The sequence below is a fragment of the Symphalangus syndactylus genome, chromosome 8 (genome assembly GCF_028878055.3).
Source record: "Symphalangus syndactylus isolate Jambi chromosome 8, NHGRI_mSymSyn1-v2.1_pri, whole genome shotgun sequence".
In the NCBI taxonomy this organism is placed as follows: domain Eukaryota; kingdom Metazoa; phylum Chordata; class Mammalia; order Primates; family Hylobatidae; genus Symphalangus; species Symphalangus syndactylus.
Window position 1 is genome coordinate 21,021,639 of NC_072430.2, and position 13,500 is coordinate 21,035,138.

At 47.2% G+C, this 13,500-nt stretch overlaps 1 protein-coding gene across 2 annotated transcripts in view; it reads right to left on the bottom strand.

Annotated features, from left to right (window-relative positions):
- The window catches only part of C8H14orf132 (chromosome 8 C14orf132 homolog), a 52,980-nt gene extending 39,888 nt beyond the window's left edge, over positions 1–13,092 (bottom strand). The window contains exons 1-2 of one of the 2 annotated variants that reach the window (XM_055288266.2): positions 12,770–13,092; positions 11,953–12,045 (exon numbers count right to left, since the gene is read on the bottom strand). In XM_055288266.2, coding sequence (XP_055144241.1) covers positions 11,953–12,045; positions 12,770–12,796 — 120 coding nt within the window. In that variant the 5' untranslated portion in view covers positions 12,797–13,092. The remainder of the gene's footprint in view (positions 1–11,952; positions 12,046–12,769) is intronic. The other variant, XM_055288268.2, reaches the window with a different exon arrangement.
- Positions 13,093–13,500: the final 408 nt, after the last annotated feature.

A 13,500-nucleotide genomic window follows, 5' to 3' on the forward strand; every position in this document is an offset into this window, starting at 1 on the left:
TTGTGGCATTTGGGAGATAGGGAGAAAGAGAAGTGCTGGCTGGACCAGGAGTCCATAGCTGGGAGGTAGGGGTAATGGCTAGATTTAGATTCAAGTGTTAACATTCCTTTTCCCACAATGGGAGAAAAGGAGGAAGGGTGGAAATACAGCTGTTAAAAGCACAGGCTTAAGAAAATTCCACGTCCAGCCAAAATGGAGTAATAGGGACTAGATTTACCCTCCCAACTGAAACAACTGAAAAACCAGATAAAATACTTGAAAATGATTTTCAAGACACCGGACATCAGACAATGAAGGACAGGGACCCTCGAGTGATGAGAAATTAGCAAGGTGAGCCATACAGGTTTTACTGCCTATGGAAAGTTTCCAGGCCATGGAGCAGGACACTCAGGCAGGGCTCAATGGATTCCCTGAGTTGAAGAATGGAAATGAGAGTCTGAGGAGAGTGAGGCAGCTGGAGACCACAGGGCAGAGTATGGAGAGAAGACAGCCGCGCACAGAGAGAACCCTGGGGTTTGAGAGAGGGACCACTCAAACATTCAACAAAGGACAGATGAGTGCATGTTTGTACAGAAACTGCCTGAGGCAGGGAAAGAATCACCCAAAGAATTATACAAAATAGTGCCTGGAACCCATATAGGGCCAGAAATAGTGCCTGTTTCCATCACCCATCTTGAAAATCTCATAATTTATGAGGCACTGAGTAGTGGAATACTCAGAACAGCATTGCCTTAGTGATGGGGAATAATTACTCTTAGATTAAATTTGGCTTGATCCTGCCGAACAAATCTTAAAAACAGTACTTGCAAAAATCAAACTGTTCTCAAGCATCTGAACGGCATCCCAGAACAAAGCACAAGAATATTTATGGGAATACAAAAATATCTAGCATACACCACAGTAAAACTCACAATGTTTGGCATCCAACCAAGAATCATCAGGCATGTAAAGCAGCAGGAAAATATGAACCATATGAGGAGAAAAGGCAATCAATCAAAACCAATCCAGAATTGACATATTTAGAATTAATAAGTGAGGACATTAAAACAGTTGTTATAACTGTATTCCATATGTTCAAAAACCTACAGGTAACAATGAACATGTTAAGAAGAGAATGGAAGAGATATGTTTTTATATAAAAGATCCAAATTAGCTTCTAGAGATGAAAACTATAATATCTAGTATCAAAAGTACACTGGGTGGGGCTATTATTAATAGCAGAAGAAAATCTTGTTAACTTGAAGACATATCAGTAATAACCATCCAAATAAAACACAAACAGAAACAAAGATCAAAAAAAAAAAATGAAGAGAGTATCAGTCAGCTGTGAGACAACTTCAGGTGACGTAATATATGTGTATTAGTCCCAAAAGAAGAGGAGAGAGAAGACAGAACTATATATATATATATATATGGAACACACACACATATATATATGGATACATATACACATATATATCCATATGTGTATATATATATGGATACATATACACATATATATCCATATGTGTATATATATATGGATATATATAGGCACCATATATAGGCATATATATATATATACACACACACACATATATATATCTCCAAAGAAATAATAGCAGAAAAATTCCAAAGGTGATGCAAACTATAAATCCACAAGTCCAAGAAACTCTCCAAACTCCAAGCACAAGAAACATGAAGAAAGTGACACTAAAGTACCTCATAATAAAATTGCCCAAAATCAATGATAAGGAAAAAAATATTAAAAGCAGCCGGATGTCAAAAAGATGCATTACGTTCAGAGGAACAAAATAAAGATGGCAGCAGATTTTGCACTGAAAATAATGTAAACTAGAAGATGATGGAACAATATTTTTAAACAAACTTTCAACTTAGAATTCTATGCCCAGGAAACAAACAAACAAACAAACTTTAAAAAAACAAAGTCTTTCCCCCTCCAGACATACAGAAGATGAAAGAATGATCACCAGCACTTCTGCATTACTAAAAAAGTCTTTCAAGCAGAAGGGAAATGATACCATATAGAAACATGGATCTGCACAAAGGAATGAAGGGCACTGGCTATAATAATGACATGGGAAAATAAATGAAAATTTTTCTTACTATTTAAACCATTTAAAAGAAAACTGACTTTCAACAAATAATAACAATGTAGTTTGAGGTTTATAACATATGTACAAGTAAAATGTGTAACAACAATAGCACAAAAACTTAGAGGGGAGAAATAGAGTTATACTGTTTTAAAGTTCTTTCTGTAAGTACAGTGGCATACTATCACTTGCAGATCCAATCTGACCATCTCTGCTTTTTAATTGGAGTGTTTAAACCGTTTACATTTAATGTGATTATTGATATAGTTGGGTTTAAATCTATTATTTATTGTATTTGTTTTCTATTTTTTCATCTGTTCTTTCCTGTTTTTCTTCTTTTTCTGCCTTCTTTTAATAGGTTGTAATAAGTTAAAGATCTATCCTATAAATACAAAAGCAACCATAAATTAACAAAACAAAGAGTTGTGTGTAATAAGCCAGCAGAGGAGATAACATCGAAACATTTAAATTTCCCAACCCAAAAGAAGACAGAAAAAGAAGAAAAACAGAGCAAAGGAAGGATGAAAAAATAGAAAATAAATACAACAAATAGTAGATTTAAACCCAACCATATCAATAATCACATTAAATGTAAAAAGTTTCAGCTGGGTGCGGTGGCTCATGCCTGTAATCCCAGCACTTTGGGAGGCCGAGGTGGGTGGATCACAAGGTCAGGAGATCGAGACCATCCTGGCTAACATGGTGAAACTCCATCTCTACTAAAAAATACAAAAAAATTAGCTGGGCATAGTGGTGGGCACCTGTAGTCCCAGCTACTCGGGAGGTTGAGGCAGGAGAATGGTGTGAACCCAGGAGGCGGAGCTTGCAGTGAGCGGAGATCACGCCACTGCACTCCAGCCTGGGTGACAGAGCGAGACTCCATCTCAAAAAAATAAATAAAATAAAAGTTTCAACACTCCAATTAAAAAGCAGAGATTGTTAGATTGGATTTTAAAATAGGCTCTTAAAAATTTATGTCCACAGAAAAACCTGAACAAGATGTTTATAGCAGCTTAATTAATAATTGCCAAAACTTCAGGTGATCTGCCTGCCTCGGCCTCCCAAAGTGCTGGGATTACAGGCATGAGCCACTGCGCCCGGCCCAACATGGCGAAACCCTGTCTCTACTATAAATACAAAAAATTAGCTGGTTGTAGTGGCAGGCACCTGAAATCCCAGCTACTCGGGATGCTGAGGCAGGAGAATTGCTTGAACCCAGGAGATGGAGGTTGCAGTGAGCTGAGATCATACCACTGCACTCCAGCCTGGATGACAGAGTGAGACTCCATCTCAAAAAGAAAAGCAAAAACCTGGAAGCAACCAAGATGTTCTTCAATAAGTGAATGGATAAACAAACTGTGGTACATCCAGACAATGGAATATTATTCAGCACTAAAATGGAAAAAGCAGGCTGGGCATGGTGGCTCACACCTGTAATCCCAGTACTTTGGGTGGCCAAGGCGGGCAGACCACCTGAGGTCAGGAGTTAGAGACCAGCCTGGACAACATGGCAAAACCCCATCTCCACTAAAAACACAAAAATTAGCTGGGTGTGGTGGCATGCACCTGTAATCTCAGCTACTCGGGAGGCTGAGGCAGGTGAATCACTTGAACCCAGGGGGCAGAGATTGCAATGAACTGAGATCACGCCACTGCACTCCAGCCAGGGCAACAGAGTGAAACTCCATCTCAAAAATATAAAAAACAAATAAAAATAAAAAATAAAATAGAAAAAGCTATCAAGCCTTAAGTGCATATTACTAATTGAAAGCAGCCAATCTGAAAAGCTACATACTGAACGATTCCAACTATGATACCCTGGAAAAGGTAAAACTGTGAAGATAGTAGAAAGATCAGTGATTGCTAGGGGTTGAGGGGAGGGAGAGGCGAATACATGCAGCCCAGAGGACTTTTAGGCCAGTGAAAATACTGTCTATAACTTGGATCCACATAATTATGCATTTGTCCAAGCCCACAGAATGTACAACACCAACAGAGAACCCTAATGTAAACTATGGACTTTGGAGTGTTCTGTTTTTGTTTTTGTTTTTTGAGATGGAGTTCCGCTCTGTGACCCAGGCTAAAGTGCAATGGCTCGATCTCAGCTCACTGCAACCTCTGCCTCCCAGGTTCGAGTGATTCTCCTGCCTCAGCCTCCTGAGTAGCTGGGATTACAGGTGCCCACCACCACGCCCAGCTAATTTTTGTATTTTTAGTAGAGACAGGGTTTCGTCATGTTGGTCAGGCTGGTCTCGAACTCCTGACATCAGGTGATCCGCCTGCCTTGGCCTCCCAAAGTGCTGGGATTACAGGCATGAGCCACCGTGCCCAGAGGCTTTGGAGGATTCCGATGTGTCAATGTAGGTTCATCAGTTGTGGCAAATGCACAGCTCTGGTGGGGATGCTGATGGTGGAAGAGGCTGTGCATGAACGGGGCAGAGGGGCATCTGAGAAATCTCTATGCCCTCCTCTCGATTTTTCTGTGAACCTAAAACATCTCTTTAAAAAAGTTCTTCAAAATAATAGGCTGACGTGATGCAGAGACCTGTGTTTGATCCCCAGCTGTGTGCCCTCTAAGCCTCAGTTTCCTCACCTATAAAATGGATCTGAATGTGACTATTCCATGGGGCCATTGCAAGGATTCAGTGAGATTCTGTGTGTTGCTCAGCACAGGGTTTGTCTGGTCCCTCAAAGGCATCTGTTGAATGGTAGCTGTGATGGGAAGGTACAGGGATGTCTTGAGGGGACACAGTGAGGAGGGAGTGAACACAGATGGGTCTCCATCATCTCAGTGCAGAAAAAGCTGGGGTGCAGGACCTGAGCAGGACAGAGCAAGTGCTCCCTAAACACTCAAGCATTTCATCGGAGACCAGCCATCCACCTGCAGATGTCCCAGTTCTCTTAGCTTTGTGAGATTCCATTGTTTCAAGTCATATGTCTGAAATCTTAAAACACTAGAAATTTGGTCTACAAAAATCACTGGAATGTTTACATCTTGAACTGCTCATTACACCTCTGCATAAAATGCAGCCTTATACCCTCTCCCGAAGTGGGTCTAATTAGAAAGATAAAATATTTAAATCTTTGCAATGGAAACCTGAAGTACAACAAGACAAGCCCTAAGATAACAGACAATTTGTATTTTAATGATAATTCTTGCTTGAAGAAAAAGAAGCACTCATTGGCTGAAGAAAATATTCTCTAAGGGGCAGGCTGCCAGACTCCCTAGAATTCTATTTTTCTGGGCAGTGATATGTTCCTCTGGGGACCAACAACTTCTGCTAGTTTCTTGCATATCTGTCAGAATGAGGCCCTTCCCTGAGCTAAGACAGTTTCAAGAGATAACAAAATCACCTCTCCAATAGGAAGAGATGTCTTTTGTGTCTTTTTTCCCCTCCGTGAAAAATGATTAAAATGCAAATTAACTGTGAGTCTCTCAAGGTCCTGGGGGTGAAGAGAAGGGGAATTAGCAGGGGATATGCCAGCATCTCGGCTGTGATTAGATACACGGGTAGTGTCTCCCAGAAGGACAGGCCCAATGTTAATATGATGTTAATATGTAGGTGAGACTGAATCTTCCCACCTGGCAAGGGCCAGATTCCGAGAGACAGGCGAAAGAGAGAGGTGGGGGAATTCCCAGCTCCTCAAGCACAGGAAGCCTACTTGGATCTCCCCAATATGAAGTTGAACCAAATAAAATGGTCATTTGATAGGTCAAAAATGGTCAAACGTCAACAATGTCACATGGTTCAGCCTAATAAAGCCATGGCCTACCTCCTTAGTAATCAGTGACTTTTCTACTGGGCTTGGCAGTATTTTAAGGTTTTGCCAAGCTCTACACACCCTTGTTTAGTCTAGAGATAATACACTGGCAGCCCTGGGATGAATCCAGCCCACACACCTGTTTTGTTTGGTCCAAGTAGTAGCCAGTCCCCAAGGACAATGACCATCCATCCTGTCCCTCGCTCCTAGACACACACACTACATCAAGAGCTGGAATCCGACTCCCCTCCCTTTAAATCTGGGCTGGCCCGGAGACTTTCTTGACTAAAAGAATGTAGTGTTAATGACATTCTGGGACTTCTAGGCAGGTCCTACGAAGCCTGCAGCTTCTACCTGGAACTGCTGGAACACTCTTTCTTGGGGGAGCCAGCACCATGCAAGAAGAGCAACAACCTTGGGACCTCCATACTGGGAGGGAGCCCAAGCCACCTGAAGAAGCCCTTGCAGGATGAAATCCCAAGAGGAGAGTGGCCAAGTTGCCTAGAGGCACCAGACAAGTTCGGAGGAAACTACAGGCTGGAAGCCTAGACTCCAGCCCCTGCTGTTCCAGTTGATGCCACTGGGGCAAAAACAAACTGTCTAGCCAAGCCCTTCCTCAATTCTGGTCCCACAAAATCGTCAGCACAATAAATGATTGCTTTAAGCCATTAAGTGACTGAAGTCGTAAGCAGTAAGTAACAGAAACAGTCCACACCATGGTTGGTAGGTCTGGTAAAAATTTCTAATCAGTTGTTAACATTAAAACACCCAGAGTGCATGAGAAAATCAAAATTTCAGCTTTCTTTTAAACACAGAAGCACCTGCGGCCCCAGGCCTGTGTTTCTGCATGGCATGAGCAAGGGGCTAGAGCTCCAGAGCCCCCTCCAGGCCAGGCTGGCCAAGCTCTCCAGGGCATCACAGCCCCCACTCCATCCAATTCCACTCCATGAGGTCACCTGGCTGGTTTCAGTCTCCCTGGCCTCATACACCCACCCCCTCACCACCTGACCCCTCTGCTCCAGTGGCCACTAGCAACTCACACCCCCAACAGGAGACACTGTTTCAAGTCCTCTTGCCTATGTGCACACAGTTCCCTCTGCCCAAAACACCCTCACCCCTATGTCTGCATAAACACCATGCATCTCTCAAACTCAGTTCAAGTCAAAAACCCCTGAAGGCTTGCCTGACTTCTGGGCTCCTGGGGCCCCTGTGTTTACCCCCATCTTGCTATCTATCACTTGGAAGGCTCTGAGGCACATCCCTTAACCCCAAGCATTCCATGTAGGGAGGGCCTGGCACACAGGAAATATTTTCTAAGACACTAAATGAACAGTTCCGTGAGGACACAGTTTTGTCCCCATTTCACAGATAATGAAACTGAGGTTTAAATAAGTGATCTGTTCACTGCTGCTCTAAGATCAACAGCTGCTAATATGAGGGCCAAGATGCTTATCTTTTATGGGTCTTCAGAACCTGTTATGGGTTGAATTGTGTCCCCTCGATAGGTAGAATGAAGTTCTAATCCCTGGGTCCTCTGAATATGTCCTTATTTGGAAACAGAGTCTCTGCAGAGGTAATCAAGTTAAGATAATGTCATTAGGGTGGGCCCTAAGCCAATACGGCTGGTGTCCTCATAAGATGAGAAGAGACTCGGAGAGACACACTGGGAGAATGCCACATGATGATGGAGGCAGAGACTACAGCAATGTGTCCAGAAGCCAAGGAATGGCAAGGACTGCAGGTAACACTGTGATGCCAAGACAGTGGCCTGGAACAGATTCCACCCCCACTCCCAGCACCTTCAGAGAGACTACTTTGGCCCTGCTGACACCTGGATTGTGGACTTCCAGCCTCCAGAACTGTAAGAGAATGAATTTCTGTTGTTTTAAACCACCCAGTTTGTAGTAATTTATCACAGCCTCAGGAAACTAACAGAGATTGGCTCAAGAATTTGTTTAAAAATGTACACGGCTGGGTACAATGGCTCACACCTGTATCCCAGCACTTCAGGAGGCCAAGGCAGGAGGATCGCTTGAGCCCAGGAGCTCTAGACCTGCCTGGGCAACATAATGAGACCTCATTTCTACTAAAAATAATTTTTAAAAGACTAGCCAGCCATGGTGGCATGTGCCTGTAGCCCCAGAGACTCAGGCAGTTGAGGCGGGCAGATCGCTTGAGCCTGGGAGATTAAGGCTGCAGTGAACCATGATCACACCACTGCACTCCATCCTGGGCAACAGAACAAGACCCTGTCTCAAAATAAAAAAGAATAATGATAATAAAATAAAAATGTACATAAACACAACCTCCTGGATGGATCAGAGGATGGTGATTCCCTGGAGCTAATCCATGGAGGGTCCCTGGCCCCCCCAGCTCTTGCAGGCCCATACGGGGTGCTGCAATGACATGGAAGGATGGCCCTGAATCAGCGGATGTGGCTCCACTCCTGGCCCTCTGTTTGCTGGCTGAGCCTCCCTGGCTATTCATTCCAAATCTCCCTTTCTCGATGATAGGAATAATAAAGGCACCCACCTCAACTACAGGTTTCCCACCTCTGGCAGGTGTGGCCTGGAGAGAGGGAGAAGCTCAGTTTTGGAGCAAGTTCCAAGGCTATGTCATTCTGGGCCCAAACATTTTAAGTTGCTGAATCGATACTGTGTTAGGTGACTTCCAGTGACCACATGAGTTTTTAATGGCCTAAGGGTGACCAGAGAGCCAGGGATCTGTTTCATCCAGGGAGGGAGAAGTGGGAGAGTGGATGTATCCTATAGGGTGGGCTTACACTCTGAGTCTCACCCTTCATTGACCACTGGGATCAGCTGGGGAATGCAAAGAAAGTGCTGGTGCCTGGCTCCCACCCCTAGAATCTGATGGGAGTATTGGAGGTGAGACCTGGGCAGCAGGACTCTTGAAAGCTCCCAGGTGATTCTAATGGCAACAACGGTTGAGAACCACTGGGTTGAAACCACTCACTATAGGGACGGGACAGTGTAAGACAAAAATAAGGTTGAGCTTTTACACCCGAGGCATGCTTTAACAGGAGAGTTACACCGTAAGGACAAGTGAAGGAGCCCTCCTGTCTCTGTTGTCTATCCCACTCCCCCATAATGAGTGCTGGCTTAGCATGCAGAACATTCCTGAAATGTTCGCTCCAGCACGATGGCCTCTGTGTCACTGCACTTCTTGGATGATGTGGGCTTCCCCTGGAGGAAGTGAGCGCCCCAACAGGCCCAAGTGGAAGCTAAGGCTTTTTAGGACTTAGCCACAGAATGTCACCAATACTGCATTCTCTTCACCAAGAAAGCCACTAGACTTTCTCTTCACCAAGGCCAGTCCCAGATTTAAGGGGAGAAGAATCAGATTCCAGCTCTTGAAGTGGTGGGCAGCAAACGTGTCCAGGAGGGAGAGAGGGAATGCATGGCTGCTGTCTTTGAACATGGGTGATCCCGCCAATGACACAGGGATTTTGGACTCAGTCCTAAAAGGCTGTGATTCTCCCCTTGTCCCCAGCCCACTAGGTGTCCAGGTGGCCCTGTCCTCTTGGCTATTCCTGGTCAAAGAGAAATGCATGCCCTTTTTCACTGTTCACATCCTCCAGAGTCTCCAGAGACTCAGGCACTGTGTGGAGTGGGGCTGGGGTGTTTCCAGGGTGGGAGAGAGGGCAACTGGGAGCCTCCAGGGCTCAGAAGCAAGATGGGGCCCACGAGCACACTCTCAGTGCCCGCAGCCTCTCTTACAGCGTCATACAGCCATGTGTACCGCACCAGGGAGGGCACCTCTGTGTAAGAGGATTTGCCAGATAACTGGTGACTACTCTGTACACCCAAAGAGGATATCTATTTAATGCTTAGCTTCTGAGTGGAAAATCTTTCTAAAATGGCTTATGTGTTCTGGGTCTTCTTAAGCCAAAAACAGGAATCACATTTAACAACATGGGGAAGACGAAACGTGGGCTTGGAGTCACGTGGATCTGGTTTCACTGACTTAGTTAATCACACAAGCGTGCACGCCCAGCCCCAGGCATCCCTCCAGCTCCTATCCTCTACAGGGGCTGAGGTTTTCCCAAGGGACTGCTTCAACTATATGCCATTCCCCTGCTCAGTAACTTGCAGTGGCTCCCACTGCCTTACTGATTAGATGCAAACTTCTCACCCCAGCAATCAGCACCTTCTATAATCTGGCCCTGGCCTCTGTCTCCCAGCCCTCTGGCACCCCTATCCTCTAGCTTTCTGAAGAACTCTGTGAATATTTCCTGGGCTTCCCTATCTCGATACCTCTCCACCTAGAACAGTCTTAACTCCCAGGCCCACCAGGAGATATATGCCTATAGTTCTAATCCATCTACAGCCCCCACTGTCAAAGTCCTGATGATGACAGCTGTTCAGTGGCATTGGAATTTGACACTTCGAATTCACCATCTTTTCCTGTTAATGTCTTTTCATGAACATACATCTTGTCCTCACCCAATCCTCTCACAAATACTTGAGGACCTACTACGTGCTGGGCACCTTCTTCAACCCAGCACTTTAGCCATTTCCCTCTTTGGGTCTTAGCCGGGCCCATCATTTCTCGAAGATTTTATAAACACGCAGAAAGAAAATCTACGTCCTATTCAAGTTTGTCCCACAGGATCCCTGTCCCAGTGCCTCACACGGAGCTTGTCACAAGGCAGGTACTAGACATTTGCTGAGCAAGTGGATGGATGCACCAACATTTCGCTGCAAACTGCCCCCTGCTGAGGGAAAGACTGCACAGGGAGACAGTGACCATCACACACACCTGGTGGCCACAGGACACACCAGGAGCAGGGTCTGAGCACTTGCTCCAGCCAAGCACTGCCAAGTATTGCCAGTCGGGAAGTAACAGTTCCCATCCTTATGGGGATAATGGGATGAATCAACAGCAGAAAGCAATCCACTAGAAAGGCACAATAGTAAGACGACTTCCCAGAGGGAGGAGAAGAGAGAAATCATTCTGAAATAGATCTGTCCTGTACCTTACATCGTATCTTTCTCAGGACGAAGCAATAAGGTGGAAAACCCTTTGCAGATACTCAGGCCCAGAGTTGAAATCCAGTTCTCCTCCTTACAAATGGCATGTTCTTGGGCAAATTATTTAATTTCGTTTAGTGTCCTGACCTGTAAAATGGGGCCTCCGTCATGGACTTGTAAGGATTTGCTGTGATAAAATATGCCAAGCCCCCAGTGTCTGGCACAGAGTAGGTGCCCAACAAACCTTAGCGTCTGTTCTCATGTGTGTGGTACTTCACGTTTCCGTTCCTTGCAGCTAGCACAGTACTGCGCATGTAACCAATGTCAAAAATGTGTCAAGGAGAATACATTGACCAAGTGGAATGTGAATTGTAAACAGAAAAGGAAAAATAGGAACCTGGTCTCTGGGCAGATTCTGCCTAAAGACGTTAAAAAGCCCTGTTTTTATTTTGTCAAGTTGCCATGGCAGCAGCTGATGCTCCAGCCAGCTCCAGGGTTAGCAAGGATCAATTTATCTTGTAACCATGGAAATTCCGGAGGTTCAGTGGGATCCAGAGGGGAAGGCAGACACAGTTCTTCTCCAGTCTAGAAATAAATCCTGGAAAGCCTCCTTAGTTTTCATGTAGCTAAAACCATCATTATCTAAAATGATGTTTACATGACAATTTTTATAAGTATGGATTTAGGCACAGGAGATGTAAAATCAGGCAAAAAAAAAAAGGGGGGGGGCAGAGATACTCAGAAGGGCAATTAGCATCATGGAAAACTTGAGGGGCTGCCGGAGAGCCAGGATCTAGACCCCCAGAGCTAACTTGGGGCTTCTGCATCTTTTATGCCTCCATTTGCAGACTCGCTGTCCACACACAGTCTGGATTTTGCTGTCACTTTTTAAACAGGCTTCCACTACAGGTGAAGCTTGGGGAAAAAGAAAGTGTCCCCTCAAACTTCATTCCCTGTAAAAGAAAACAGCAGCAGATGGGGTTCCTGCCACACACCCTGGAGACAGAAGGGAGCCTGGGTGGCCTCCCGACCTCTCTGCTCCCACCATAACCAACCAACACAACCAGAGAAGCTGCAAGATGTGGCTTCGGTAGATTGTGACTTACTCTCCCAGGCCAAATGCAGCCCTTCCCTGGAGCCAGCTCTGGGTCTTCTCTAGGGCCACAGACCGATGGAGAAATCCGGGATTTGTCTTTGTTCTGGCTCAAGAGAGTTAAGGCACAGAAATAGAATCATCACCCAAGCTCAGAACTCCAGGGCATTCTGCTGGAGGAAAATTCAAGCTGTGAGAGATTTGTTTTTCCGGCCACTGGGAGCCTGTTTGTGCCGGGGGAGAGTTCTGGCCGCGCTGGGCACTGGTGGCTCTATCAGACTCCACACAAAGCAAAACAGGACAAACGACCGCGGCGCGTCGACGCTTGGCGGGTCACGGTCACAAAGAGGGTCTCAGCGCCTTCCTCAGGCGGCGGCAGAAGGGGCGCTCGAGGTCACCGGCAAGAGACAGATTACTGGCGCCTCGGGAAAACAGAGTGGGGAAGAGCGAGACTGTGCGCCCATCCACGTTCGCGCGGGTCTGAGCTGCCCCAGCCTTGGAGGGCTCCGGGAAGCAGTGGGGGATGGGCAGGAAGGGGGCGACTGGGGCTGCCCGGGCTCCTCGCAGCCTTCCTGCCAACGAGAGGGGCCCGGGTGGGAACAGCTCGAGCCGCGGGGGGTGCGGGGCGCGCAGCCCGCCCCACCCCGGGAGAGCCGCGATCGCCGCCCCCGACGCGTGCACCAAGTGGGGGTGCCCGGCTCGGGACAAAGCACCGGGACGCGGATCGCGGGCGGGCGCCACTGCCCAGCCCCAGCGTGGAGGGCGAGACCGTGGCCCCGAACCTCCCCAAACTTGGCGGCCCGGGGCGCGTGGGGAGGGCGCCCCGTTACCTGCGCGGCCATAAAGGAGAGATCCATGGTGTCGCTGCCGCCAGCGCTCGAGTCCTCGCTGCTGCCGCTGCCGCTGCGGGTCAGCCGCCTGCACAGTTGGCGGGGATCGGGCAGAGCAGCGAGCGTCCGGAGCCCGCACGGCGCCCTCGGCTGTCTCTGGGCTTCTGGCTCCAGACCTCTGCTAGGCGGAGGGCCCCGAGCGCGGGGGCGGGCGGGGCGGGGCGGGGCTCGGGGGACGGTGCGCCCCTCCACGTGACCACTCCCGGCCCCACCCCCGGGGCGGGGTCCGTCAGAAACCCCAAGCGCTCACAATCGCCTCCCTTCGTGGACGGGATGGGGAAACTGAGGCCCGAGGCCGCCCCGCTGGTTGGTGCAAGAACCAGCCTGGAAGCCAAGTCCTGGGCTGTTGGCGCCCCGCCCCGTGCAGTTGAACCCAACCCACCCGGGGCTGTGGGCAGCGCTCTCTTGGGGCTGACACGTTATCCCGTGCCTGAGGACCAAGATCGTAGTGACCTGGTTTTCCACGCCAACGCTCCTCCCAGAGTCCGGTGTACTCCCAGCTCGGCATCTGGGCAGAACGAGGTTTAATCCTAGCCTTGCTTTGTTGTGCGGCTTGAGCAAGATAGTGTCTTTGAGCCTAGATTTCCTCATCTGTGAAAAGAGAATATAGAACCGAATAATTAAATGAGATAGGGAATATAGCACGCGGTGTCCTCAATAAATGAGAGTCC